Source organism: Acipenser ruthenus, chromosome 23 (genome assembly GCF_902713425.1).
Source record: "Acipenser ruthenus chromosome 23, fAciRut3.2 maternal haplotype, whole genome shotgun sequence".
Classification (NCBI taxonomy): domain Eukaryota; kingdom Metazoa; phylum Chordata; class Actinopteri; order Acipenseriformes; family Acipenseridae; genus Acipenser; species Acipenser ruthenus.
Genome location: NC_081211.1, coordinates 30,176,375 through 30,202,210, shown reverse-complemented (window position 1 = coordinate 30,202,210; position 25,836 = coordinate 30,176,375). Strand labels below are relative to the sequence as shown.

The 25,836-nt window shown below is 37.4% G+C and overlaps 1 protein-coding gene across 2 annotated transcripts; it reads right to left on the bottom strand.

Annotated features, from left to right (window-relative positions):
• Nucleotides 1-3,567: 3,567 nt before the first annotated feature.
• Nucleotides 3,568-25,330, bottom strand: LOC117413427 (pituitary homeobox 1-like). 2 transcript variants are annotated; one of them, XM_058997263.1, is made up of 5 exons: nucleotides 25,172-25,321; nucleotides 22,462-22,516; nucleotides 9,763-9,912; nucleotides 7,757-7,962; nucleotides 3,568-5,097 (listed from the first exon to the last, which is right to left on the bottom strand). In XM_058997263.1, exons 2-5 carry the CDS (start codon nucleotides 22,505-22,507, stop codon nucleotides 4,579-4,581), a joined length of 921 nt encoding a protein of 306 aa, XP_058853246.1. In that variant the 5' UTR covers nucleotides 22,508-22,516; nucleotides 25,172-25,321; the 3' UTR covers nucleotides 3,568-4,578. The 2 variants fall into 2 exon arrangements, with proteins under 2 accessions (XP_058853246.1, XP_058853247.1); XM_058997264.1 differs by lacking the exon at nucleotides 22,462-22,516 and having other exon boundaries at nucleotides 25,172-25,330.
• Nucleotides 25,331-25,836: the final 506 nt, after the last annotated feature.

Here is a 25,836-nt window from a genome sequence, read left to right as displayed (position 1 = left end):
TAAGCGCGTGGAAAGTGTTCATTGTGTTCAGACTGGAGCACACGTTCAAATAGTTTTTAGTCAAATTAAAATCAATTTTGTTTAAATAGATTTTACAAAAGGTGTCGGTGGATTCGGACTTGGCGGTACAGTTTGAAGCTGCATTTTGTATTTATTTCTCGATACAGTAAATGGTCACCACTGACATGCATACTGTGTGTGTATCGGGTAAATGATGACGTAGACGCGCGTTTATTCTGCGCCCCTCCCCTCTGCACTTTGACCTCGTTTATAATATGCATTCTAGTCTGTCAGCTCGTATGCCGGCTCTGTTTATGAAGCTGTGGATTGATCGCTGTACCGGCATCGGGATGTGTTGCGCACTTCACTCTCACGCACTGCAAACCATAGCCACTGTCGCGGAGCTTCACACAGCAGAGGGCGAACATCCTTTAGGACAGTATTTTTAAGGGATTATTTATTCATTTTTTTAATTAATTAATTTATTTATTATATGTAGTTTTTTTTTTGTATCTATTGAATACGGGAACCAAGTCTGTGCGTTGTAATGTTCGCGTTATTTAAAACCCATTTTAAATTCTTTTTTTCTGGATTTATTCTTGACAAACCCCTCGACAGTTTATTTATTTCTATATTTATTCATGCTTTAACCAGGAATAACTCCACTGAGACAGAGGCCTCGTTTACAACGGTGTGCAGAGACCAGCAATAGAGAGCAGAAATGTCACTGAAACAAAATAATTCTAATAAACATGAAATACATCCGTTCTGTTGGATTCCGTGTTCCAGGTATCCTCTGGTTATCTCAGTAAAGGGCTGTTACGATTCTTAAAACGATTCTGCTTCGTCGATATCTTACACGCTGTACAGTAAGATATCGTTTACGTTTCCTTTTAAAATATATTTCATAGGCAGTAGAAACGGGGAAAAACCAACAGCAAAACAATGTATTGTATTATAGATGAGTTTGTCTCAAAACGAGTAATTTACATTATCTGAGGAATATGATGCTGAAAATCCTATGAAAATGCATATTGCAACAGCTACAACACTTAAAAACAAACTCGCACGCACCCTGCAGGACAAAATGCACCCTGGTTTTGTTTATAGTTGTCTTAATAAATTCAACATATGTATGCTTTTGAAAGTCTTTCCAATAAAATTAAATAAACTCAAACTGCATTATCTTCCTGCAAAAGTGAACCAGCTGAAACATGCGGACTCCGGCTCTTTCGACCTCCCAGCTGCTTCCCTCGGTTTGTTCTCTTTCCATGGCCTCTAAAACTCGTTTCTTAATCCCAGCAAACTGAAACCCAATCTCTCTCTTTAAAACAAAACAAAAAACAAAAAATCCGCTTTCTGGCTAAGGCGGGCAAGGTCAGAATCCTCCATTTTTTTTTTTGTAGCATCCCTGCAGAAAAAGAAGTGGTTTTATGTGAGCATTGACAGGGGTTGTTTGAGTAGACACCAGACAGCTTGTAGACTGCAGTTTAATAGTCTCTGCTTGCTTCTTGTGTTCATTCGGGGCTTGCAGACTAAAGTACAGGGCAAATAGCGCCAATACACAAATGACTGCATGTCCGGAACAAGCTAATGCCTACAAATGTATTTATTGTGTTCTTTGTAAAATAAAGCATACAATAAAATAAAATAAAAACAATTGTTAACCTGTATTTCTAAACGGGAAGTGGGGGAGTATAATGTAAATACAAACTACACCTCCATTGTCTTTACATGCAGCCTGTATTACAAGCTCTTACACCTCCATTGTCTTTACATGCAGCCTGTATTACAAGCTCTTACACCTCCATTGTCTTTACCTGCAGCCTGTATTACAAGCTCTTACACCTCCATTGTCTTTACATGCAGCCTGTATTACAAGCTCTTACACCTCCATTGTCTTTACCTGCACCCTGTATTACAAGCTCTTACACCTCCATTGTCTTTACCTGCAGCCTGTATTACAAGCTCTTACACCTCCATTGTCTTTACCTGCAGCCTGTATTACAAGCTCTTACACCTCCATTGTCTTTACATGCAGTCTGTATTACAAGCTCTTACACCTCCATTGTCTTTACCTGCAGCCTGTATTACAAGCTCTTACACCTCCATTGTCTTTACCTGCAGCCTGTATTACAAGCTCTTACACCTCCATTGTCTTTACCTGCACCCTGTATTACAAGCTCTTACACCTCCATTGTCTTTACCTGCAGCCTGTATTACAAGCTCTTACACCTCCATTGTCTTTACCTGCAGCCTGTATTACAAGCTCTTACACCTCCATTGTCTTTACCTGCAGCCTGTATTACAAGCTTACACCCCCATTGTCTTTACCTGCAGCCTGTATTACAAGCTTGCATACGTACATCTTGTTGAAGAGAGGTTAAGGAATACTATAGCGGGTGGTGAGTGTTTATTTGAATGCTAAGTGCACACAATGTCTTTGGAAAATGAAAACGTGCCGTTGGAAACCATGGCAGCAAGTGACAGTACATATTGAAAAGACCTCCTGAACCTTGTTAGAACATCAACGTTTTGTTTTCTTCTTAGAAAACAGGGGAGTGAAACAGCACGTGGTAAACACTTTTGTACATATTGCACGTGCATGTCCTTTAAATGCACAAGTCTTCTAGAATGGCCAAATAATGCAGGTGTTGTTTGTAGTAGTAGTAGTAGTAGTAGTAGTAGTAGTAGTAATAATAATAATAATAATAATAATAATAATAATAATAATAATAATAATAATAATAATAATAATAATAATAATAATAATAATAATAATAATAATAATAATAATAATAATAGGGGAGGCTGTGTGGTCCAGTGGTTAAAGAAAAGGGCTTGTAACCAGAAGGTCCCTGGTTCAAATCCCACCTCAGCCACTGACTCATTGTGTGACCCTGAGCAAGTCACTTAACCTCCTTTTGCTCTGTCTTTCGGGTGAGACGTAATTGTAAGTGGCTCTGCAGCTGATGCATAGTTTACACACCCGAGTCTCTGTAAGTCACCTTGGATAAAGTTGGCTGCTAAGTAAACAAATAATAATAATATACTATTATTATAATTGTTATTATTAACTGATTAGGCTTTATCAAACCATTTAAGCATTTATACATTCAAAATCTAAATATGTATTGTGCGGTGCTGGGTTGTATACAATCCAATAATAACCAATACAGAGATGGTCAAATTATAATAAAGCCGCTGCCCAGAGCACAGAACAATAGAGAGCAAGATATCTCTTCAATCTAATTCTAAGGGTTCTCTGCACGGCTCTATAAACTGTTAGTCCTATTCGATCTCATAATTCAGTTATATGAACGCTTCATACCCGGATTATTAAACTCAATCACTCATTTAAGGAATGGTTAAATCCAGTCTGTTTTATTAAACATTGACTATACGCTAATTTTGCATTTATTTCAGGCTTTAATAAACTGTGAGGCGCAGATTTTCTGGGTTACAGAGCTCTTCAAATAATTGATAATGGGAATAATATATATAAAGAATCAATTACAGCCCTGTGTGTACACCGCCCTGCTAATGCCACATAACAAACAAAACGAGAAGCGTTTAAGTAGATTTATTCTAATGCTCTTAAGCTTGGAAAATGTCACATTCATAACTTATCAAAAGGACATACTGCATCCTGTTTTATGACAGGATATTATAATGCATTTACATTTAATTACACTTACAACTGACTTGATGAAAACGATCTGCTTCACCCGCTTGAGCTGCTGTGGGACATAACTTTTAAATACAAGCAATACACAGACAACCTTCCTCTGCAGCTCTCTACATAACCATTAAATACACCTGCCTCTGCAGCTCCTGCGTGTGAAGAGCACTCGTAGGGATCAGTTCAAATATTGTGAACACCCGCTCACTCAAGTAACACAGGCGCTTTCTATTCACCTTTTCTTTGTGGAAACATATATTCTAGACAAGAAGTATACAATTGAAGCTGTTTATATATATATATATATATATATATATATATATATATATATATATATATATATATATATATATACGTGTGTGTGTCTGTAAAACACAGGATCATGCATTTCCAGCACTTTCTAATATTGCCAAAACACAATAACTAAAGGTAACAGTATAAAAGCGTATATAGAAATCACAGATCCTTCTCTTTTTTTTACCAACAATAAAACACCAATTTCTTATGAATGTCCCACGTGTCTTATAATTTTCCCCAATCCAGCATCAAAGTCACTGAATGGTCAATAAATCATCAACGTTTATCATAAACATCGTAAACACACACACACACACGAAACGTATCGGGTGCTCAGGTCTGCATTTTCTGGTCCTAGTATAATTTTACAATTTATTTTTTATTATTATTTTTACATTTATAAAGTCTTCCACCACTACCTAGTCCAAAAAAGGGGGGACATTTAAAACACTGCGGTGCAAGTTTATAGGTAAACACGTACAACCCGCGTCATCCATTAAAAAAAACACAACGTTGCAACGAATCCAGTTTAGTTGTCTTTTGCGCGATGACCTGGTCCATATATTTCCAAACGCCAGTAACTCATGGCAGCCAGTCCGTCAGCTGTTATACTGGCAAGCATTGAGACTGGAGCCGGGGCTCTGCAGCCCGCTGTATCCGAAAGAGGGGTGCTGTTTGGATTTCAGTCTAAGGCTGGCCAGACTGGAGTTACACGTGTCTCTGTACACGCTGTACGGGGAACCCGGCGGCGCGTAGTGGCAGGCGGACGAAGACATTGCAGAGCTGATGTTGTTGTTCAGACTGCTCGTCGACATGCCCGGCACGGCGGTGTGGCCCATGCTGGGCGGCATGGCCATGGACGAGATTGAGCTGGGGGCTGAGAACATGGACTGGGAGGACAGCGGGCTCATGGAGTTGAAGAAAGTGAAGTTTTTCGTGGACAGAGGAGCCGGTGTCAGGCCCTTGTTTGCCCAGTTGTTGTAGGTGTAGGCTGGGTACATGTCTTCGTAGGGCTGCATGAGCCCGCTGAACTGCGGAAGGTAGCTGTTTTTACACAGGTCCATCTGCTGGTTGCGTTCCCGCTTCCTCCACTTCGCTCTGCGGTTCTTAAACCAGACCTGTAAGGACATTTAAACAAGAACGACAACATTACAGAAACAATTCCAGCTCACACGCATGCGCACTGTCGATCTGGTGAAATTAATGAAAACATTACAGAAATAATTCCAGCTCACACGCATGCGCACTGTCGATCTGGTGAAAGGCTGTATTTGGCAATAAAATGCGATTTTATATATTTTCTCATAACTATATTGACGGACAATTCTGTTATAGGAATATTCATATATATTTTTTAACTGAACTAATGTATTTTAATACAGTACATAATAATAATAATAATAATAATAATAATAATAATAATACTTCCCTCAGAAAATATCTTCACTCGACGCAAACTAGAAATAATTGCAATAAACATAACATAACACAATCAAATATTTGATGAAGTTTCAAGAAACCTGTAATAAGAACATAAGAAAGTTTACAAACGAGAGGAGGCCATTCGGCCCATCTTGCTCGTTTGGTTGCTAGTAGTTTATTGATCCCAGAATCTCATCAAGCAATGAAACATGTAGACTAGCCTATGATGACGCATTCTAGAATCTCTCAAGATCTTTCCCTATTATTTTGTAGAAAATGTTGCACTCAACCTGCATTTTTTAATATAAAATGTAATGCGTTTTTTTTATATAAAATGTAATGTGTTTTTTAAATATAAAATGTAATGCGTTTTTTAAATATAAAATGCGTTTTTTATATAAAATGTAATACGGTTTTTTATATAAAAATGTAATGCTTTTTTTAAAATATAAAATATAATGCGGATTTTTATATAAAAAATGTAATGTTTTTTTTTTAAATAAAATGTAATGCGTTTTTTATATAAAATGTAATGCGTTTTTTATATAAAATGCAAAGCGTTTTTAATATAAAATGCAATGCGGTTTTTATATAAAATGTAATGCGTTTTTTATATAAAATGCAATGCGTTTTTAATATAAAATGCAATGCGGTTTTTATATAAAATGCAATGCGTTTTTTATATAAAATGCAATGCGTTTTTATATAAAATGCAATGCGTTTTTAATATAAAATGTAATGCGTTTTTAATATAAAATGTAATGTTTTTTAATATAAAATGTAATGCGTTTTTATATAAAATGCGATGCGTTTTTAATATAAAATGTAATGCGTTTTTAATATAAAATGCAATGCGTTTTTTATATAAAATGTAATGCGTTTTTAATATAAAATGCAATGCGTTTTTAATATAAAATATAATGTTTTTTAATATAAAATGCAATGCGTTTTTAATATAAAATGTAATGCGTTTTTTATATAAAATGTAATGCGTTTTTAATATAAAATGCAATGCGTTTTTTATATAAAATGTAATGCGTTTTTAATATAAAATGCAATGCGTTTTTTATATAAAATGTAATGCGTTTTTAATATAAAATGCAATGCGTTTTTTATATAAAATGTAATGCGTTTTTAATATAAAATGCAATGCGTTTTTAATATAAAATATAATGTTTTTTAATATAAAATGTAATGCGTTTTTAATATAAAATGTAATGTTTTTTTAAATATAAAATGTAATGTTTTTTTAATATAAAATGCAATGCGTTTTTATATACAATGTAACTCGTTTTTTAAATATAAAATATAATGTTTTTTTAATATAAAATATAATGTTTTTTTAATATAAAATGTAATGCGTTTTTAATATAAAATGTAATGCGTTTTTTAATATAAAATGTAATGCGTTTTTATGTTCCTGTGCTATACATTTTAAACCCCATAATATCGAGTGATTTGCTGTCTGCAACAGCGTCCTTTTATTTAGATACGGGTTCATTTAATATTCCAATATGTTCTATGGAGTAGAATAAACTACAGAGAGGACACGAAACGCGGGTTCAAACCATTCGTTAGGTGAGTACATAGAGAGGTTTTAATATTTTCAATTATGACACATATTCATAGTTTTGCGGTAAATTTGCACTTAGTCTACCGTCATGGTTTTAAACTGAAACAAACTTTAACTGTAAATATATTTACTATAAACATCATACAAGACATTTTCATTTACATGCAGAAGACTTCAAAGTGCTTTCAGATTGGTGTTTTAATGTCATGTTTTAACTGTACATATGCATCATCTATATTGTTAAATGTTTGTCTAACAAGCTACCTCCAAAATGTATTACAGATTTATTTTTATTGACACAAAAAACACCGCCGCCAAAAAAGTGTTTATACTGGCGCATTGTAATAAATCTGGTGCTTTTAGATGCACGTGTTTATACTGTATAGTGCTGAGCTGTGTGTTTTATATAAACAACGTGCTTAATTCATTGGTAGCTGTCATAAACAATCCAATTAGAGTGTAATAAAAAAAGAGTCATTTTCTGTGAAGACAATAGGCTTCCAGATATATATTCACTGGTGCTAACATACTGTACTATACTGCGTACGACGTCCTTGTATAGAAGTCATACAGAAATGCATCTCCGTACTGTGCATACCTTCATCAATAACCATACAATGTATATTTGAGCTTCATTTTGTAACACAGCACAAGCGAATGCTGAAATACACAATCCATCTGAATGGCATATGTTTTTTTTGTAGAAAGTTCCCTAAACAAACCGTATTGCGATGCCTAGCTGTCTGAGCTTCAGTAGAGAAGCAGAGTGTATCCCCGCTTACCCGAACCCTGGCCTCGGTGAGGCTGGTCCACACCGCGATCTCCTCCCGCGTACTCATGTCGGGGTAGCGGTTCCTCTGAAACGTGGACTCCAGCTCTTGAAGCTGCTGGCTGGTGAAGTGTGTTCTCTGTCTCCGCTGCTTCTTCTTCCTGCTCGGCTCCTCCACATTCCCGTCGTTACTTCTGTGTTCTGCGCTCCTATCTCTCTCTGCAAAAAGAACAATACAAAGTAAATACAGCATTGATGCAATTACATGCATATCGTATTATTATTATTATTATTATTATTATTATTATTATTATTATTATTATTATTATTATTATTATTATTATTCGTGATGTTTTAAATCGTGGTTATGTTTTGTTGACACCGTTTATTTAATTTGACCTTCTGATAAATGTTTGCTGTTATTTATATTCGCTATAGCGTTTCGGTTCGTGTGCTCGTGTACTTGAATATAATAATAAGATAGTTTTAACTCCGGCACAATTGGGTTATAGGCCATCTGAATAACAGAAGTTTAAGTTTATTTTTAACAACATTTTTAGGGAAGGCCACAGTGATGTGAATTCTACAAATCACTAACTTTTAATGTAAGATTAATAACACACACACACACACACACACACACACACACACACATATATATATATATATATATATATATATAACTTGTATACTCGTGCTTCAATTTGTATTACCTTTTGCATTCGCATTTTTAGTTATTGAGATAGTTACTGCACAATGCATGCAAAAGAGCGTCTCCTAATAAATAAATAATAAAATATGTAACTTTGTTCAAAATTCATTTTTTACCATTTCGCTTGACCTATCATAGCCCTATATCCTGCAAGCATTGGACTTCAAAAATGACAATACATCTTACCGAATATTCCGTTGGTTTGACTGTGTATTCCACTGAAATCTGGTTAACTTCGTTTCGTAAAAATGCAACTAGTTCATTATTCAGGCGGTAATTATTCGGGGGATCCGTATTTTCCTGGCATACAGTATTTTGAGTCACTATGTGTACAACACAAATAAATGACATGATTTCTAAAGTCGTGTCTATGTAAAAGAAAATCGCTAATTTGAGAGAACTGTGTTTCACCTTGGTTTGATTTCTGTCATGTAGTTGTCTGTGGTTGTTTGATTGTTACGCTACACTGTTGAACTTAATTGTTAACATTTTGTCGTGTTGCACGCGTAAAGAGCGGGCTGGTTTTATTAACTTTTATTAACTTTGTCCCCTGAAAGTAGAAAACTTAACGCGCAGTAACACTGCAGCCAAGGCCTGTGCTGGCCTACTGACTGAAAAATGCCTTCTGAATTTAAATCGCGAAAAGTCCAACACAGCAAAATTATTTACCAAGAGAACAAAAACACGGACCATTCCAATACAGACGTATGTGGATCCGTGGTTCTGTCTACACTACAGGCTACACGTTGTGAACTGTTCCAACTTTCTATTAGCTAGTTCAGACCGCAGTGTAAACAAAACAAACACACTGCATCTATAGACTACACGGGCATTACTGTTGAATTGAAATAAGTGACACGATCTGAAGCAGCTGTTGTATTCGTCGTTTTTAATACACCGGGTTAGCTGTCCAATTTAAAATACAGGGTGCAAAAGCACTCGGCACTGTGCTTTATAATCCGCAGGGCCTACAATGTGCTCCGCAATTAAACTTGGTTTCCTAATGAAGTCTTTCTGTGATTCACCAGTGCATGGATATACAAGATACTGTCAGTTGTAGCACAGATTCATTTGAGGTAAGCGCTATCGCCAAAATGCTGTCGTTTCTTGTTCCTATAATTGCAGCTATCATAGCAGATCACCGCATGAACTCGTAAACGGCAAATCCACTTCAGCGCAGCCAACCCTTTTTCACATTTCTTCTGGCACGTTTTGTATATAAAAAAATTGACAAGCAACAGCATGTAGAAAAATAAAAAGCGCTTTCGGCAACTTACCCATATTACAAAGTTGACGTTTCTGCTTACCTGCGATCTCCGTGTCTGACGACTCGCTGCTCGAATTCTCTATGGGCTCTCGAGCGCTGTCTGACGATCTCGGCAGGTGAAAGGTGGAGGCCATGTCGCGTGCAGGCGGGGGTCTCACGGCTTCGGGTATACTGTCCAAATTCATCCCACCTTCAAAACAAATCAGTGGTATTAACTACAGGACGATTGAACTGTGCATCCCGGCGTTTCAGCAGGTTAGAGAATCCGTATGCCACCAAGTCCTGGTTCAGAAGTCATGGTTAAAGTCGGTTGTTTTTCAAACACTGCTGCTTCGGTTCTGCCAGGTTTCCTCTGACCGCGGCGCTCACACGGAGAAATGACAGTGTGCGCGTTTCTGTTTTCGCTGAAGGAAGTAAACCTGCTGGAGTTGAAGTGTCTGTGCTCGAGTTCCTCCTATTTTAAGTAGAAATCCTCCCCAACTCCTACAAGGTCCCCACCCACATGGCAAGCTCGGTCTAATCGGGCTTCAGCAGCAGGAGCCTATTCGGGTGCGTCTCTGGGGAACGTAATGGCACAGTCGCTTTACGGGGTAGAAGAACTCTGCGTGTTTATGAGGACTGTCTGCGGAGCTACGGGCAACTGGAGGCGCACACGCACGAACACAAAACACCCCAGAAACACACACAGTATACAAGTGGATATGCAAATCGGGTTGTAATGGGGCTATTTAGCAAATAGTATTAATGTGTCATTATATTTCAATGTATGTAATCTATCCCTGCTAAATTAATTTAGATAGATAAGCCGATGAAGGACTTGTAGTCCGAAACGTCCTGATAATTGATCTGTAATCAATTATTCTACCTTTTTAAGTACCTGAAATATCCTTTTCTTTTTTCTTATTGATCATTTTGGTACACAGCAGTTTTCCTTTTTCTTAAAATTTATATATATATATATATATATATATATATATATATATATATATATATATATATATATATATATATATATATATAAAGCAGCTGGCTCTTTGAGCTGATTATATATATATATATATAATCAGCTCAAAGAGCCAGCTGCCCAACGTTTCGATATGTTGTACATATCTTTCTCAAGGAAGCCTGTGTTTGAATCAAAACATTGGAAGCATTTCTAGGTTTTTGACGGCATGACAGCTACTTGTTATTGTTTATATTCAAATCCATGATTTATTCTTACGTGATGTAATGATGTTCTATATATTGTGACATCATAGATATATAGTTAGATAGATAGATAAGAACATAAGATATATAGATAGACAGATAGATAGATAGATAATAGCAAATAGCAATAGTGTTTCGTACTCGCAGGATTGAACCCACGACCCTCCAGTCAAGAGTCCAGAGCCCTAACCACTACTCCACACTGCTGCCCTGCATCTGCCCTGATTGCTGAAGCTGTGTCTTCATGGGGAAATGTCTCCTGTCTCACAGATATCTCGACATGCTGGTTATGCGTAAAGTAGCACTTTTTATACAAAAGGGTGCAGTTGGTAATGATTAATTATTGCATGTGCACTCGTGTGTTTTTACTATTGGGTGGAGTCTGGACCGGAGGGTCGTGGGTTCAATCCCAGGTGGGGGACACTGCTGCTGTACCCTTGACCAAGGTACTTTACCTAGATTGCTCCAGTAAAAACCCAACTGTATAAATGGGGAATTGTATGTAAAAATAATGTAATATCTTGTCACAATAATAATAATAATAATAATAATAATAATAATAATATTAATAATAATAATAATAATAATAATAATAATAATAATAATAATAATAATAATAATAATATACGGTGTGCTCCTGATCACAATCGAGTCATCGTGCGCTCAAGAAGGGGGACCAGGGTTTTGGAAGGGTAGAACAGCGACTTTCTGGGGTCACTGTCACAGTATACCGCTTGGAGAGCAGATATTTGAATAAAACTCACGTGAGTTAATTCCTCGCGTTCTGCTTCAGGGGCGCAGGAACTATAGGGTTGCGGGTCCATTGTTCCAGCGCCCCTGTTCTGCGGTATGTGCTCGCCACAGTATTGTATTGTACTGCTTGAGCCCTGAAACCAGGAAAACAGAATTCGAGTAAATCCCTAAAGTGCGGGATTAAAACAGAAAAAAGGTGCGCCATTTTTGAGCGGGGTGTGGGAGTGTTTTACTGCGCTTAATTGAATTGGTTTCTTTCAAGATTTGGGTGTAAATGCAGCTGCTTTTGATTGCGTAATTTAAATGTTTATTTTTTTTATCTATCTATCTATCTATCTATCTATCTATCTATCTATCTATCTATCTATCTATCTATCTATCTATCTATCTATCTATCTATTTTATAGTACTTTTTTCAATTATCAATACGTACTGTAACATTTTTCAATTATTTCTTGGTTTTAGTTTTTTACGAAACCCGTTTGCTGTGCATTTCCTTCGTCTTGTAAAAATGCACACATCTCAACAATGGTGTTGCTTTATTGCAAGGTACGACGGGAACCGACATCCACACGTGAGCAACCTATCAGTCTGCAATAAACTATTGAAGCACGTGCTACAACACCTGCACACGAAGTAAGCTCTCGAGGTTAATAATTAATAAGCAACCATTTATAGCACAATTGCTGGGCTATAGCAAAACATGCGGATATCTCCTGGTCTCGCAGAACGATTTCGCTTTACAGCAATACTGTCTATTTCTCTTGTAAACACCGCGGGGAGCGCGCTGTTTCGTGTTTTGCATCATAACAGCTGTCATGGTGTCTTGTAGCCTACATAGTTATTGAAACGAGTTATCGGTGGGATGAAACACTTAAAAGAGGCACGTTCGAATATTACAGTCATTTATTAAATGTTCCATTCTTTATTAAATCAGTAATGAGCTGGTCCCAGTTTGGGCTACTCAATTACAATGCAGTCTAATAGCTGCTTCTGCGCCTTTACGGGAGGACAGCCGGCGCTGGCGGAGGCCTCACTCTGTTGTACTCTCATATTCCAATGTTAGCTGTGACACAGTCTGAATCGGAATTGTAATATAAACCAAGAATGTCTTCAATTTAAACACTGGCGCCTATAAAATGATCGAGTGACCCATTTTCCATATTGAGGTCCTTTTTTAAAGATGCGTGCATGACCAGCCTATCTCTTCCATTATATCTGTCACTGTTGAAATGCTCCCTCTGCAGTCCTTCATAACTCTGGGATACGGTTTCTGTAAGCGCTTTATTATTCTCATGTATCCTGCAACTGATACTGCAGGGCTGCACGGGATCCGCAAGCCATAGCCCGAGCTGTTGTGTTCCAGCTTTGCGCGCACGTTTCCTCATAGTGGCATTTCAAACTCATTCGCGGGAGATACCAAGGTATCAAGGGTTTTTTAAACGTTGTGTTACGTGAATAATCACCGCGAAACACTGACATTGCTGAACTGCATTTGACTTTATTATTAATATAGCCTATAACGAATTAAAACGACCCTTTCTGACAGCGATCAAAACAACAACATAGTGAAACCGAATCTATAATTCTTTGAAAACAACATGCATTGTTTGTTGTATAAAATATCTCCGTGTTTTAATGGTGTTTTGATTCTGAAATAAATCATTAGCCTGTCTTTGTGATTTGCTAATCATTTCCAGTCGAATGACTCGTTACAGTACAAGCAAAGAAATGGAGTTCACACTCGTATTCTACTCTACTGAATGTGATCACAAAACAGCATTATCAAAAGCCTACTCTAACTGTACATGCAGTTTAAACACAAATGCGCTCAATTAAAAAACAAAAACACACAACCATGGACATTTAGATTTTACAAAGCCTGCCTTTAACACAAGTGCGTTGAGAAGTTCTCGTAGTTTGCACGTTCAGTTTAAAGCACGCTGGTACGCCTTCACTCAAAGGATAGCGTCTCTCATATTCCAGTGACTTTAAAAAAAGAGTAGGAATGAAATACTCGCAATAGCTACAGGCTCAGTGTTTCTACCAACCCGATCCTCTCCACGCTAAATATCTCTTCAAACACTTCTCAGTGTAGGGCCGTTCGCACTTTATCATTAAAAAGTAAACTGTGTACAATAGTACATGAGAAGCACGCACAGGAAGAGGGGAGCGGCGGTGAAGAGGTGGACACGGCTGGGATAAGGAACCAGTACAGGTCACTGACGCGGCATCGCTGCAGAACAGACAGGATGGGGGGTTTGGGAGATGAGGGGAACTCGGGAATGCGCGGATAAGGACATCGCGCCATACGCCGGTGCCTATAGGGTAATAAAGGTTACAGTTTGTTTCCTGTTTCTCAAATGAAATCGTGACACTGCTGTTATGACAGCACAGCTCTATTCACACCACGTGCTTAATTCGTGTAATGAATCGATGGCCGGCCAGGGCAGTGCGTTACTATAGCTTCATTGTTTCAGCGCTCTGCTGCGCGGAGAGAGGAAAGCCCCGCTCCAAGCCACTTTTCTATTGCAGGTCATTAATGAGGCTTGATGTGTTCTGGCACTCTAAAGCTGATAAATCCTCATCTGGCGCCTTTGGCTGAAACAGATGATTACCCCCCAGTATTTACAGTAGTAAAGACTATACCATCGATCACCCTGTATCCTCCATTCATTCATGTATCTGTTTATTGGTTACTCATTAGTCCACTGATGTGATTTCTCTCTCTAGTTTGTATTGGTCTGTTTGCTAACATGCTGATCTGGCACATTGTGAAACCGTGCGCGCCACCATTCAATGTATTATTCAATGTAGCAGTGTGGAGTAGTGGTTAGGGCTCTGGACTCTTGACCGGAGGGTTGTGGGTTCAATCCCCAGTGGGGGACCCTTGAGCAAGGTACTTTACTTAGATTGCTCCAGTAAAAACCCAACTGTATAAATGGGTAATTTTATGTAAAAATAATGTGATATCTGTATAATGTGAAATAATGTATAATGTGATATCTTGTTACAATTGTAAGTCGCCCTGGATAAGGGCGTCTGCTAAGAAATAAATAATAATAATTATTATTATTAGCTGTAATAGTAGTCGTATTTTTCAGAACGGTAAATTATCTTCTTGGGTGAGGCAACGCTATATATTTTAAGCGCTTTATTTTTTATTTTTGAAGTGCTACCACCAGAAGGTCAGTTTGATTTGGGTCGAGTCATACAGCAGAGAGAACTATAGCATTGTTCAGAAACCCGCGACAAGATGCCACCTTGCTGAATATAACATGCAGTAAGGTCCAGGGGCACGCTGCATCTAACAGACACCAAAACCAGGTACAAAGAAAACGGCCTGTCTAATGAGTCGTGTAGGGGTAGCTTCTCAAACAAGTGACCCAGGTACGTGCTCGGCGGTTCTCTCAAGAATAACCACGCCAATAATACGACTAATCTCCCATCACGATTCTTTATATGCCAAGAAAACCCATTTAGCTGGGTAGGTGATGCTGTTTGACGTGTTTGACTTGCCTCTATTAAGAGGCTCATAAAGAGGCTGGAAGTGTCATGGGGAAGACTAACAGAGCTTGTGAAATGAATTATTCATGCAGAGCATTTCAGTCATGAAGAAACTCGTTAAATAGATCACTTGTACAAAACATAGGCGTCTCTGCGTCGACTTCAACTGTCTGGAACTACAGTTTCGTGTTATTGGTAGTGATTACGTGATGCAGAGCCCAGAGCTTGCGAATTAGACAACAAACCCACGAAATGTTCAACAGAAACGCCTCTCCTTCTTCATATGTTTAAATCGTGATGTTATTTAGGGAGACTGCCGGGTCACATCCTGCCCACCGCTCTCTATATAGAGACGGGGGTGTGAGTAGAGAGCTGCGTTACACCAGCGAGTTTACTCAAGAGAATAGACGCTACTTTCCAGCGATCAGCTATAACCAGGATGCACGTGTCCCGTTTATTAATGGCTGTTTTCCAGACTGTCTGCTGTTTCATTCAACTGCCCACGCAAGCAATCAGGGACCTATGCATGGCCAGTGCTGTAGGTGTTTCAGTGTTGTTATTTACTAGAGTCTCACCGTGTATATTTAAACTAAACTACGTGTGCATAATAACACAGCTGACTGGCTCATTTTTACAACAATACACTAATTGTGGGTTAGAATAAATCACACAGACAGGCGCTGTCTCGTTCAGACCAGCACTTGGAAACGTTGTCTGTTGCATCAGTGATACCGGCATCATCATGCGTGCCTCACATCAGTGTGGGGGATGGACCCAGATCCCTGCTGTATAATAAAGCCCGGTGTATGATGGACGGTAAAAGTCACAGTATTGCCAAATCTTAAGATTTACTGGTAAATGTCTTAAATAAACATGATAACGCTTTACTTCGGACATTTACCGGTAAATCTCAAGAGTTACCGATGTCTTTGTCTCCAGTGACCGGGTTTCGCGCTTTGTAAGGCTTCAGGAGTCCCGTGTAACTCCAAGTGCCACACAATGCTGCACTAAGTAAATATCCCTATTCACTACTTTCTGTGGCGTTTTGTGTCAAAAACCGAAGTGCGATTTTCTGTTGAAAAGACGAAGGTCCTAAATGATTTCATCTGCATTTAACAGAATCACAGTATTGCTCAGTACCATGTTGAACTAGTTTAAATATCACTGTAAGCTCATTCAAAATTATTTTGTAAATGGAAAACGTGTATTCAGAAATAAATATATTGTTCTACATTTAATGTTTTTTTTTTTGTTATTGAAACATTTGTATGCATAAATCAATGTTTTTTTGTTTATGGAAAATGTGTATGCAGAAATAAATATATTATTATTATTATTATAATTATTATTATTTTTAAAAGACTCTTAAAACACAACCTTCCGGAGAATACATTTCTATTTTGCATGGATGTAAAATCCTTGTACCCAAGTGTCCCTCGTAAAGAAACTTCAGAAGCTTGTCAAAAAGCACTAGATAATAGACTAGATAAATCAACTGCAACAGCAGAGGTGCTGAACATGATCAACGTGGTTTTAGAAAACAGTTATTTAACATTTGTTGATAAGATTTACAAACAAAACGATGGTACAGCGATAGGATCTAAATTAGGAATGCATTTTGCCAGTACGCGCATGGGGAAATGGGAAGAACAATTACATAGAAAATCGGAAAGAGAACCTTGAGAATACATTCGGTTTGTAGATGATATTTTGGGGGTTTTGACACGTGGAGAAGAATCTCTTGTCCAGTTTCATAAAATAGCAAATGAAATCCACGGTAATATTAAGGTGGACCTTCCATTGACAACAAAAGAAATATATTTTTTCGATCCCATAGTAAAACTTGAAGAAGGTTCAATTGAGACTGACCTCTTCTGTAAACCTACTGACATGCACCAGTATTTCCACATGTCCTCTGCACATCCGATACACACTAAAAGGGCAATCCCAAAGGGTCTAGGAATAAGAATACGAAGAATATGCTCTAAAGAAAGTGACTCTCTAAAACAAAGAAATGTATTAAAAACAAATCTTAAAAAAAGAGGATACAAAGAAAGAATTATAGAGACGGAGTTAAGAAAAGTGGATAAACTAAAAAGAGATGATCTACTAGATTATAAAATAGAGATAAAAAGGTCAAAAGAGTCCCATTAGTAATGACTTGCTCTAAACATTTGCCTGATATTTCTAAGATAGTTTGGAAACACTTGCAGATTCTACATAATTCAGAAAAATTTAAAAAAAAGTATGTCTTAATGCCCCAGTTGTAGCATTCAAAAGATAAGCTAATTTAGGTGATATTTTAGTTCACAGTAAACATAAAAGAATAATTGACAGACCAGGTTCTACAAATACTTGCATTAGTACATGTAAAGTGTGTAAATACACGGACAAAAGAACAAATATAATGAAACAGAAGAACAACACATAGCCACTAAAAACTAATACCTGCTGTAAAAATAGCAATGTGGAATAGCCTGTGAAAAGTGTGATGAAATCAAATGGAGAGACTGGAACAACTTTATATAAAAGAATTCAAGTCTGATCCTCAGAGCCAGCATTGCATGATAATATAAATATAAGTTTATATAAAATAATGTTAATTAGAATTAAAACAGATTTAAAGATAGAAGTACTAATGATGTCACAATATATAGAACATCATTGCGTCATGTAAGAATAAATCATGGATTTGAATATAAACAATAACAAGTAGCTGTCATGCCGTCAAAAACCTAGAAATGCTTCCAATGTTTTGATTCAGACACAGGCTCCCTTGAGAAAGATATGTACAACATATCGAAACGTTGGGCAGCTGATTATATATTATTATTATTATTATTATTATTATTATTATTATTTATTTATTTATTTATTTATTTATTTATTTATTTATTTATTTATTTCTTAGCAGACGCCCTTATCCAGGGCGATTTACAATCGTAGGCAAATACATTTCAAGTGTTACAATACAAGTAATACAATAAGAGCAAGAAATACAATAACTTTTGTTCAAACAAAGTACAAGTGTGACAAACCACAATTCAATAATACAGCAGATAATAGTGATAGTTACATCAGGATGTGATTAAATACAAAGTACTACAGGTTAAACACTTGGCAGATTACAGTATTCTGAAGTACAGGATTAAATGCAGTAAAATAGGGGGCAGATAAGAGCAAAATGAAGCACATTTAAATGAAGGGTGATAGTGTCCCAGGATACAAAAAGAGGAGTTCTACAGGTGCTGTTATATATATATATATATATATATATATATATATATATATATATATATATATATATATATATATATATATATATATATATATATATATATATATATATATATATTAGAGGCTGTATCCGTATCTGGAGCACACCTTGTACTATTACGAACTCCAGAACACATTTTTAACAAAGTAAAACATGACAACAGCCTAATCCACAATACTAAAAAGAAGCCATAGTGAGAGCCTGTAGCTAAAACTAGGTTTAATCGCCAGTTTCATAACGTAGCCGCATTTCTCCATGAAAAAGCTTCTGAAATTCTGGTTGGGCACCTTTCTGTAGGAAAATGCACAAGCCTTATTGTCAGAGAGTTACCTTTAAATGTGTTTGAAAGCGGTATATACACACACGGGGTAACGCTGTGTGTATATGCAGCCCCAACGACTGTGAGGTTATCTATGAACACTCATATATCCTTGAGTATTCTTAGAAACAATATATTTCATCACGGCGATTTCTTCTGAATCTAAAAAGATTATATAAATGTTTTTAGATTGTATAAATACACACTTATACTGTTGTGACTCTGCAGAAACGCATTCCGCTTACCTCAGATCTAGAATTATTTCACTGAACTGTAGAAACTTTAGTCTGTACAGCGACCAAGGATGTTTAAAGTGCCGTGTTGTTTGATCACAATAGTATTTATTATATATTAAATCGAAATAAAATGTGTATTTGGATAAGCACAGGTTTTTCAAATGACGTTTTTGCACTATATATATATATATATATATATATATATATATATATATATATATATATATATATATATATATATAAAGAAAAAAGGTACAAGAATTGTCCCTGTTTCATATGTTAATTAAAAACAAATCAAGTTAATATATATTTAAGATTTTCATTTTGTTAAGGTCAACCGACAATAATATATTAATAAGAAAGCTTTAACCCAGCACTGTGCAGTTAGAAGTGCGCTCCACTGCTTTTGAACCCAGCACTGTGCAGTTAGAAGTGTGCTGCACTGCTTTTGAACCCAGCACTGTGCAGTTAGAAGTGTGCTCCAGTGCTTTTGAACCCAGCACTGTGCAGTTAGAAGTGTGCTCCACTGCTTTTGAACCCAGCACTGTGCAGTTAGAAGTGTGCTCCACTGCTTTTGAACCCAGCACTGTGCAGTTAGAAGTGTGCTCCACTGCTTTTGAACCCAGCACTGTGCAGTTAGAAGTGCGCTCCACTGCTTTTGAACCCAGCACTGTGCAGTTAGAAGTGCGCTCCACTGCTTTTGAACCCAGCACTGTGCAGTTAGAAGTGTGCTCCATTGCTTTTGAACCCAGCACTGTGCAGTTAGAAGTGCGCTCCACTGGTTTTTTAAAATGGAATGACAGTGCTGATTTCTCAATTAAATGAGCAAATTAAAAAAAATGAAACTAGCAAAAAATAGCATGTGAATGTGCAATGAAACAAGCAAAAAAAGGCAATTGAAGGTAAACGCGGGTGCAACTTGAAGATTGCTCATCATTGTTTGCATTTTTATGGCATAAAGAAAAAAATATAACATCTGTTTTCTGTTTTCTGTTTTCTGTTTTTTTCCCATCCCTTTTACCGGTACCGCGGCATGCACGATTTTAAAAGCTGCTACCCAATACAACAGAGCCTACAGTAAGTCAGTGTAAAGATATGAACGTGGTTTCATGTGTAAATCCTGGGCACTCGCAGTAAAGTGCTGGAAGTATAAAGGCGCGATTAACTATCTCCAGACTGCACAAGCGGACGCAGCTCCTCTTTCTTATTTGCAAAACCTTCATGCCAAAGCCTTTCTATAATAGGAGTTTAATGTGGGGGTTGTCTTCAAAAGCCTTTAGCTAAAGCCTTTTAAGCCGCCCCAGCTAGACGGCATTAATGTTAGCTAGAGCTTTAACAGTTTTAATAACACAATAAATTTAGTGTAAAACAGGGCTGGTCGGCCCGGGAGGAGACCTCTAGCATTTATCAGTATTTAATCGTGCGTTAATGACGGGCGTTCAGAGAGAGAGTCAGGACTCAGGCGATAATAATAGAGAAAACAACGGCCCTCGCGAGGTGCATAAGAACATAAGAACATAAGAATGAAAGTGCTTAAGATTCACACCCGAAGAGAGCTCCGTGCCCTGTAACACATCCTGCTGATGTATTGACACAATGTAACACGTCGTGCTGTTTGCAGTGACACAGTGTAACATGTCGTGCTGTTTGCAGTGACACAGTGTAACACATCGTGCTGTTGTAGTGACACAATGTAACACATCGTGCTGTTTGCAGTGACACAGTGCTGTTTGCAGTGACGCAGTGTAACACATCGTGTTGTTTGCAGTGACGCAGTGTAACACACAGTGTTGTTTGCAGTGACACAGTGTAACACATCGTGCTGTTTGCAGTGACGCAGTGTAACACATCGTGCTGTTTGCAGTGACGCAGTGTAACACATCGTGTTGTTTGCAGTGACACAGTGTAACACATCGTGCTGTTTGCAGTGACGCAGTGTAACACACAGTGCTGTTTGCAGTGACGCAGTGTAACACATCGTGTTGTTTGCAGTGACGCAGTGTAACACATCGTGTTGTTTGCAGTGACGGTAGGTAATATCCAAGCCCCTTCATGCCGTACTCCTAACGTGTCACTCTCAAGACACAGCGGGTAATTCAGGCCCATATCACCGTACATTTCATATCCTGTTGCTGTTGACACAAGCTCGATTCGCAGCGACGTTTTTTTTTATATGACGTTGCCCATTTAAAGTGTAAATGAAATGTATCCAGAGTTAAACATCAAGGCTATGCGACCGATTCACTTCACCGTGCGTGTTTGTTTTGGTTCAGATGTGCATATTTAAGTATATTCTCAATTCGCGAATGCTTAATAATTAAACATTCGTTTTGTGTGCGCGTGTTGGAACTACAATAAAGGTTACATTTATTTTTTCAAATTATTATTATTATTTGTTTATTTAGCAGACGCCTTTATCCAAGGCGACTTACAGAGACTAGGGTGTGTGAACTATGCATCAGCTGCAGAGTCAATTACAATTACATCACACCCGAAAGACGGAGCACAAGGAGGTTAAGTGACTTGCTCAGGGTCACACAATGAGTCAGTGGCTGAGGTGGGATTTAAACAGGAGATCTCCTGGTTACAAGCCCTGTTCTTTAACCACTGGACCACACAGTCTTCTAAATAAATAAACGAATAAAATAAAATATATGTCTGGTCTTATATAAGCAAACAACGCCTAATAAAACCGGCTAGGCTAATCAAGCACGCTGGGATTGTGAGCTCGTGGCACAGGGTCATTCCTATTGATTGAAATGAGTTTCTAGAGCTCTGTGTCATCAGTCTGTGCTGAGTATACAGATTAATTCTCAATAGAGCTGCACTGCAGAGATTAGCCTCTAAGTAACAAATAAACACTTACGACCTTCGTGTGTGTGTGTGTGTGTGTGTGTGTGTGTGTGTGTGTGTGTGTCTATATATATATATATATATATATATATATATATATATATATATATATATATATATATATATATACACACACACACAGAAATGTATAATCAGAAATGTATTTATATATATATCCTGATATCTGGCTGTATGTATGGCCTTATATCAAACCCGAGGGTCGTGGCATTGTGTGTATCCGGTGTATTCAGCGCACTACTCTTTCATCAAGTTCCTCCGGATTTCCATAGAGGATATTCTTCATGTCAATTACGTCCTGACCAATTTGGACCTATTTCAAACCAAGCGCACTGAAAGAGAATGATACATATAACAATGTTCAGCACCAGAAAGTTAACCACAATCATTTTGCAATAACATGTTGCGCACAAAGCTTCCCATCGCCTCTTAAACTGCAGTTGCCACATGCTTGGCTTCTGGCTTTAGAGCAGACCTGCTCAATCGCTTACCCAGGACTCAGAACATGAAAATGAAAGCTAATTGAACGCTTCAGGACTCCCACAAATACATTCAGAGATTCCTTACCCGGCTCCACGCAGGACGTTCCATTCTTAGAGAACTGCAGTTCCATTCCAAATCCCTGTCATTGAAATAAACACGCATATTAAAATCCTTACAATCGACACACATGCAGCACGGCCGGAGCCAACCACACCAGCACAGCCTTTCGTCTTCATTGTGCTTCAGTTCCTTCAGAATCGACCTCAACATCATCAAGGCAGGGATTTCAAGAACGAACAGAATAAAATGAAAGCGTGTAGGGTGCGTTTCTTTACCGTGAAATGCAAGAAGCACACGATGGCTTTTGAATGGAAACATTAAATTGTACATTTGAGAACTCTCATGCTGGCAGGTTGAAGGCGGGCTGCGCGTTTTCAGAGTCAACACATCTAAAAGCACTTTTTATTTGCGCTGTGTAATGGGTATTTGGGTATTTGAGTATTTTGAGTATTGTGGGTATTTTGGGTATTTGAGTATTTTGAGTATTTGGGGTATTTTGAGTATTTGGGGTATTTGGGGTATTTTGGGGTATTTTGGTGACACTTGTTGGCCGATGTTTTTTGTCGAATAAATAAAAGCAACACTAAGATGTGTTTAAAATGAGTTGAATAATATTTTTGATTATAGTGTATATGATCAATAATAATGTGTAGTAGTATATTTATATATATATATATATATATATATATGTGTGTGTGTGTGTGTGTGTGTGTGTGTGTGTGTGTGTGTGTTGGTTTGTGTAATTCTTTAAACATTTTACTGTTACAATACTACCACTGCTAATAATAATAATAATAATAATAATAATAATAATAATAATAATAATAATAATAATAATAATAATATCGCTGCTAATACTACTAATACTAAATATTTAAACTGCATGTACAGTTAGAGTAGGCTTTTGATAATGCTGTTTTTGTGATCACATTCAGTAGAGTAGAATACGAGTGTGAACTCCATTTCTTTGCTTGTACTGTAACGAGTCATTCGACTGGAAATGATTAGCAAATCACAAAAAGACAGGCTAATGATTTATTTCAGAATCAAAACACCATTAAAACACGGAGATATTTTATACAACAAACAATGCATGTTGTTTTCAAAGAATTATAAATTCAGTTTCACTATGCTGTTGTTTTGATCGCTGTCAGAAAGGGTCGTTTTAATTCGTTATAGGCTTATATAATAATAATAATAATAATAATAATAATAATAATAATAATAATAATAATAATAATACCACAGCTATTAATAATATTCATATTACTACTACTACAACTAATAATAATAATAATATACACTTTTAATTATTAACAATGAATCCAGTAGAGGATTCGTTTCATCTGTATCTGCTAATTCAAATAACCCTTTTGTGCTGTCATGTGCAGTACACGCCATTGGCAAAAGAGGATTCTGCCGTCGGGTTAAAGGCAAGTGTACCAAACCAACCAATAAACAAACAAACAAACAAACAAACAAACAGACAAACAAACAGACAAACAAACAAACAAACAAACAAACAGACAAACAAAAAACGATATTTTGCCAAGAGTTTGCAAGCAACTTTTGAGTCTCAACTTTTGCTATATCCGTGGGTCTCTCATCTCCGGGAGCTGCTTGCTGTCTTACTGTATGCTAACAGTAAATCGTGACAGGCTGAAACGACGCGCTGTTTTTATAAGCGCAAGCATGCCCTTTGATTCTGTTTTGATCTGATCGCCTCCCTTGACTCTGACATGAAAATACAATACCGCGGCAACTTCAGAAAAGGGAACCCCTTTTTCTGTGCGGTTCTGTAGCTGACATCCATTGGACATTATGTATTCTGCAGTAGCCTATAGATATTTATACAAAGAGCTAATTCTCTAATGTTTTGAGGGTTATGTAGAGTACCCACCACCCGCCCGTAAGCACAGGATATAAAACCTACACTCTACCCGGTACCCTTATGAAGCCGTGCCTGCTGTCCCGTGTAAAGGCGACGTGTAAACAGTGCACACTAAAGTGCTTGATGTTATGCTACGATTTACTAAGTAAAAGGATATATCATTGGCAATAATGAGACAGACGGTAGGACATTCATTATGTTGGACACAGATCTACATTTCGTCCTCGGTTTCACCCTCTGGAATTCTATATTGTTCTCGTATCTGCAGTCTTGACGAGACGCAGACTGTAGAATTCATGATGTAAATATATGTCAAGGACGCCTAAGAGCGCCCAGGCTTTAGAGCCAGCCTGACCAACGTTACCACTACTAATTTGAAATGGATTCGCTGTCAGTGTTTTGTGTGATAACCTTTTCACTGAAAACTAAATACTGTAACTGCAATGGATAATGTGGGTTATGTAGTGAGTTCAATTCAACATCATCGTATTTATTTAAGCAATAACTATCTTCTATATTTAAAGGGACACAAAGCTTGTATCGGCGTGTGTGTGCTTTTTACCATCATGCAAACTATATATGTTTAACTGAATTAACAAAACGCATAAAACACTGCATTTATTCCATTTTACAAAATACAGTAGCCCTGTACAATATTACTATAACAGAAGATAAGATAGGTAAGACAGGCACACAGCCAGGAGGAAGCATTTCCGTATGAAATAGCCGGTATTAAAACAAGCCAGTTACAATGTAATCGAGCGCTCTTGTCGGTCAATATCTCAATGCACCCGCCCGATTTCTACTGTCACTTTATCAAAGTGCGAGTCACCGCACACTTACCAGTTTGTTTCCTCCACAGTCGCATCAGAGTGCCATGCAGGCTGTGATAGATCCAGTGGCAGGCAGACAGACAGGGTGCTGTGGTGATGTACAGGGTGCTGTGGTGATGTACAGGGTGCTGTGGGAGATTCGGTCTGTGCTGCTCTGCGTGTACTTTCCTCCCGAGGCTTCTCCAGCGCTCCGATGACGTCACGAACCCCCTCTGCCGTCCTGTCGGTGCTGTAGACAGTGATGTTGTAGCTGTCTGTTTAGACAGCGTTCACGGTTATACAAAAATACAATCAAATGAACTGAAAGACTAGTAAAGCGTGCCGATTGATTGGTTATTATTGGCAGATTACACAGATAATATTTAGGTCCCAGTATTTTATTTTAAATAATCCGGTCACTGGTACGAATATAAGTATTGGCTTCATATGTGACTGCTTTTAAAATACATATTTTGTTTAATCATTTCCATATTCAAAATGATTGAACACTAGAAGTTGCCCAAAAATTCATTTTCTTATGAAATGTAACACTGGAGATTGATCCAATAGGTGTAAGCGCTATAGACATGTATTCATTTATATGGGATATGAGTCCTCAGTGTTTCGTTGTTAAATAGTGAAAGGGAATTAAGGCTGTACAATATCTTTGGTGTGATTTCTTTGTTCTCCTGTTTT

What these genes read in the sequence shown, in the direction of transcription:
- LOC117413427 (XM_058997263.1), bottom strand. Translation starts at nt 22,507, where the DNA reads ATGGAACTGCAGTTCTCTAAGAATGGAACGTCCTGCGTGGAGCCGG. An exon ending in AACGTCCTGCGTGGAGCCGG is followed by an intron (nt 9,913 to 22,461) that starts GTAAGGAATCTC and finishes TTTGTTTTGAAG; the next exon opens with GTGGGATGAATTTGGACAGT. An exon ending in TCACCGAGGCCAGGGTTCGG is followed by an intron (nt 5,098 to 7,756) that starts GTAAGCGGGGAT and finishes ATGTCCTTACAG; the next exon opens with GTCTGGTTTAAGAACCGCAG.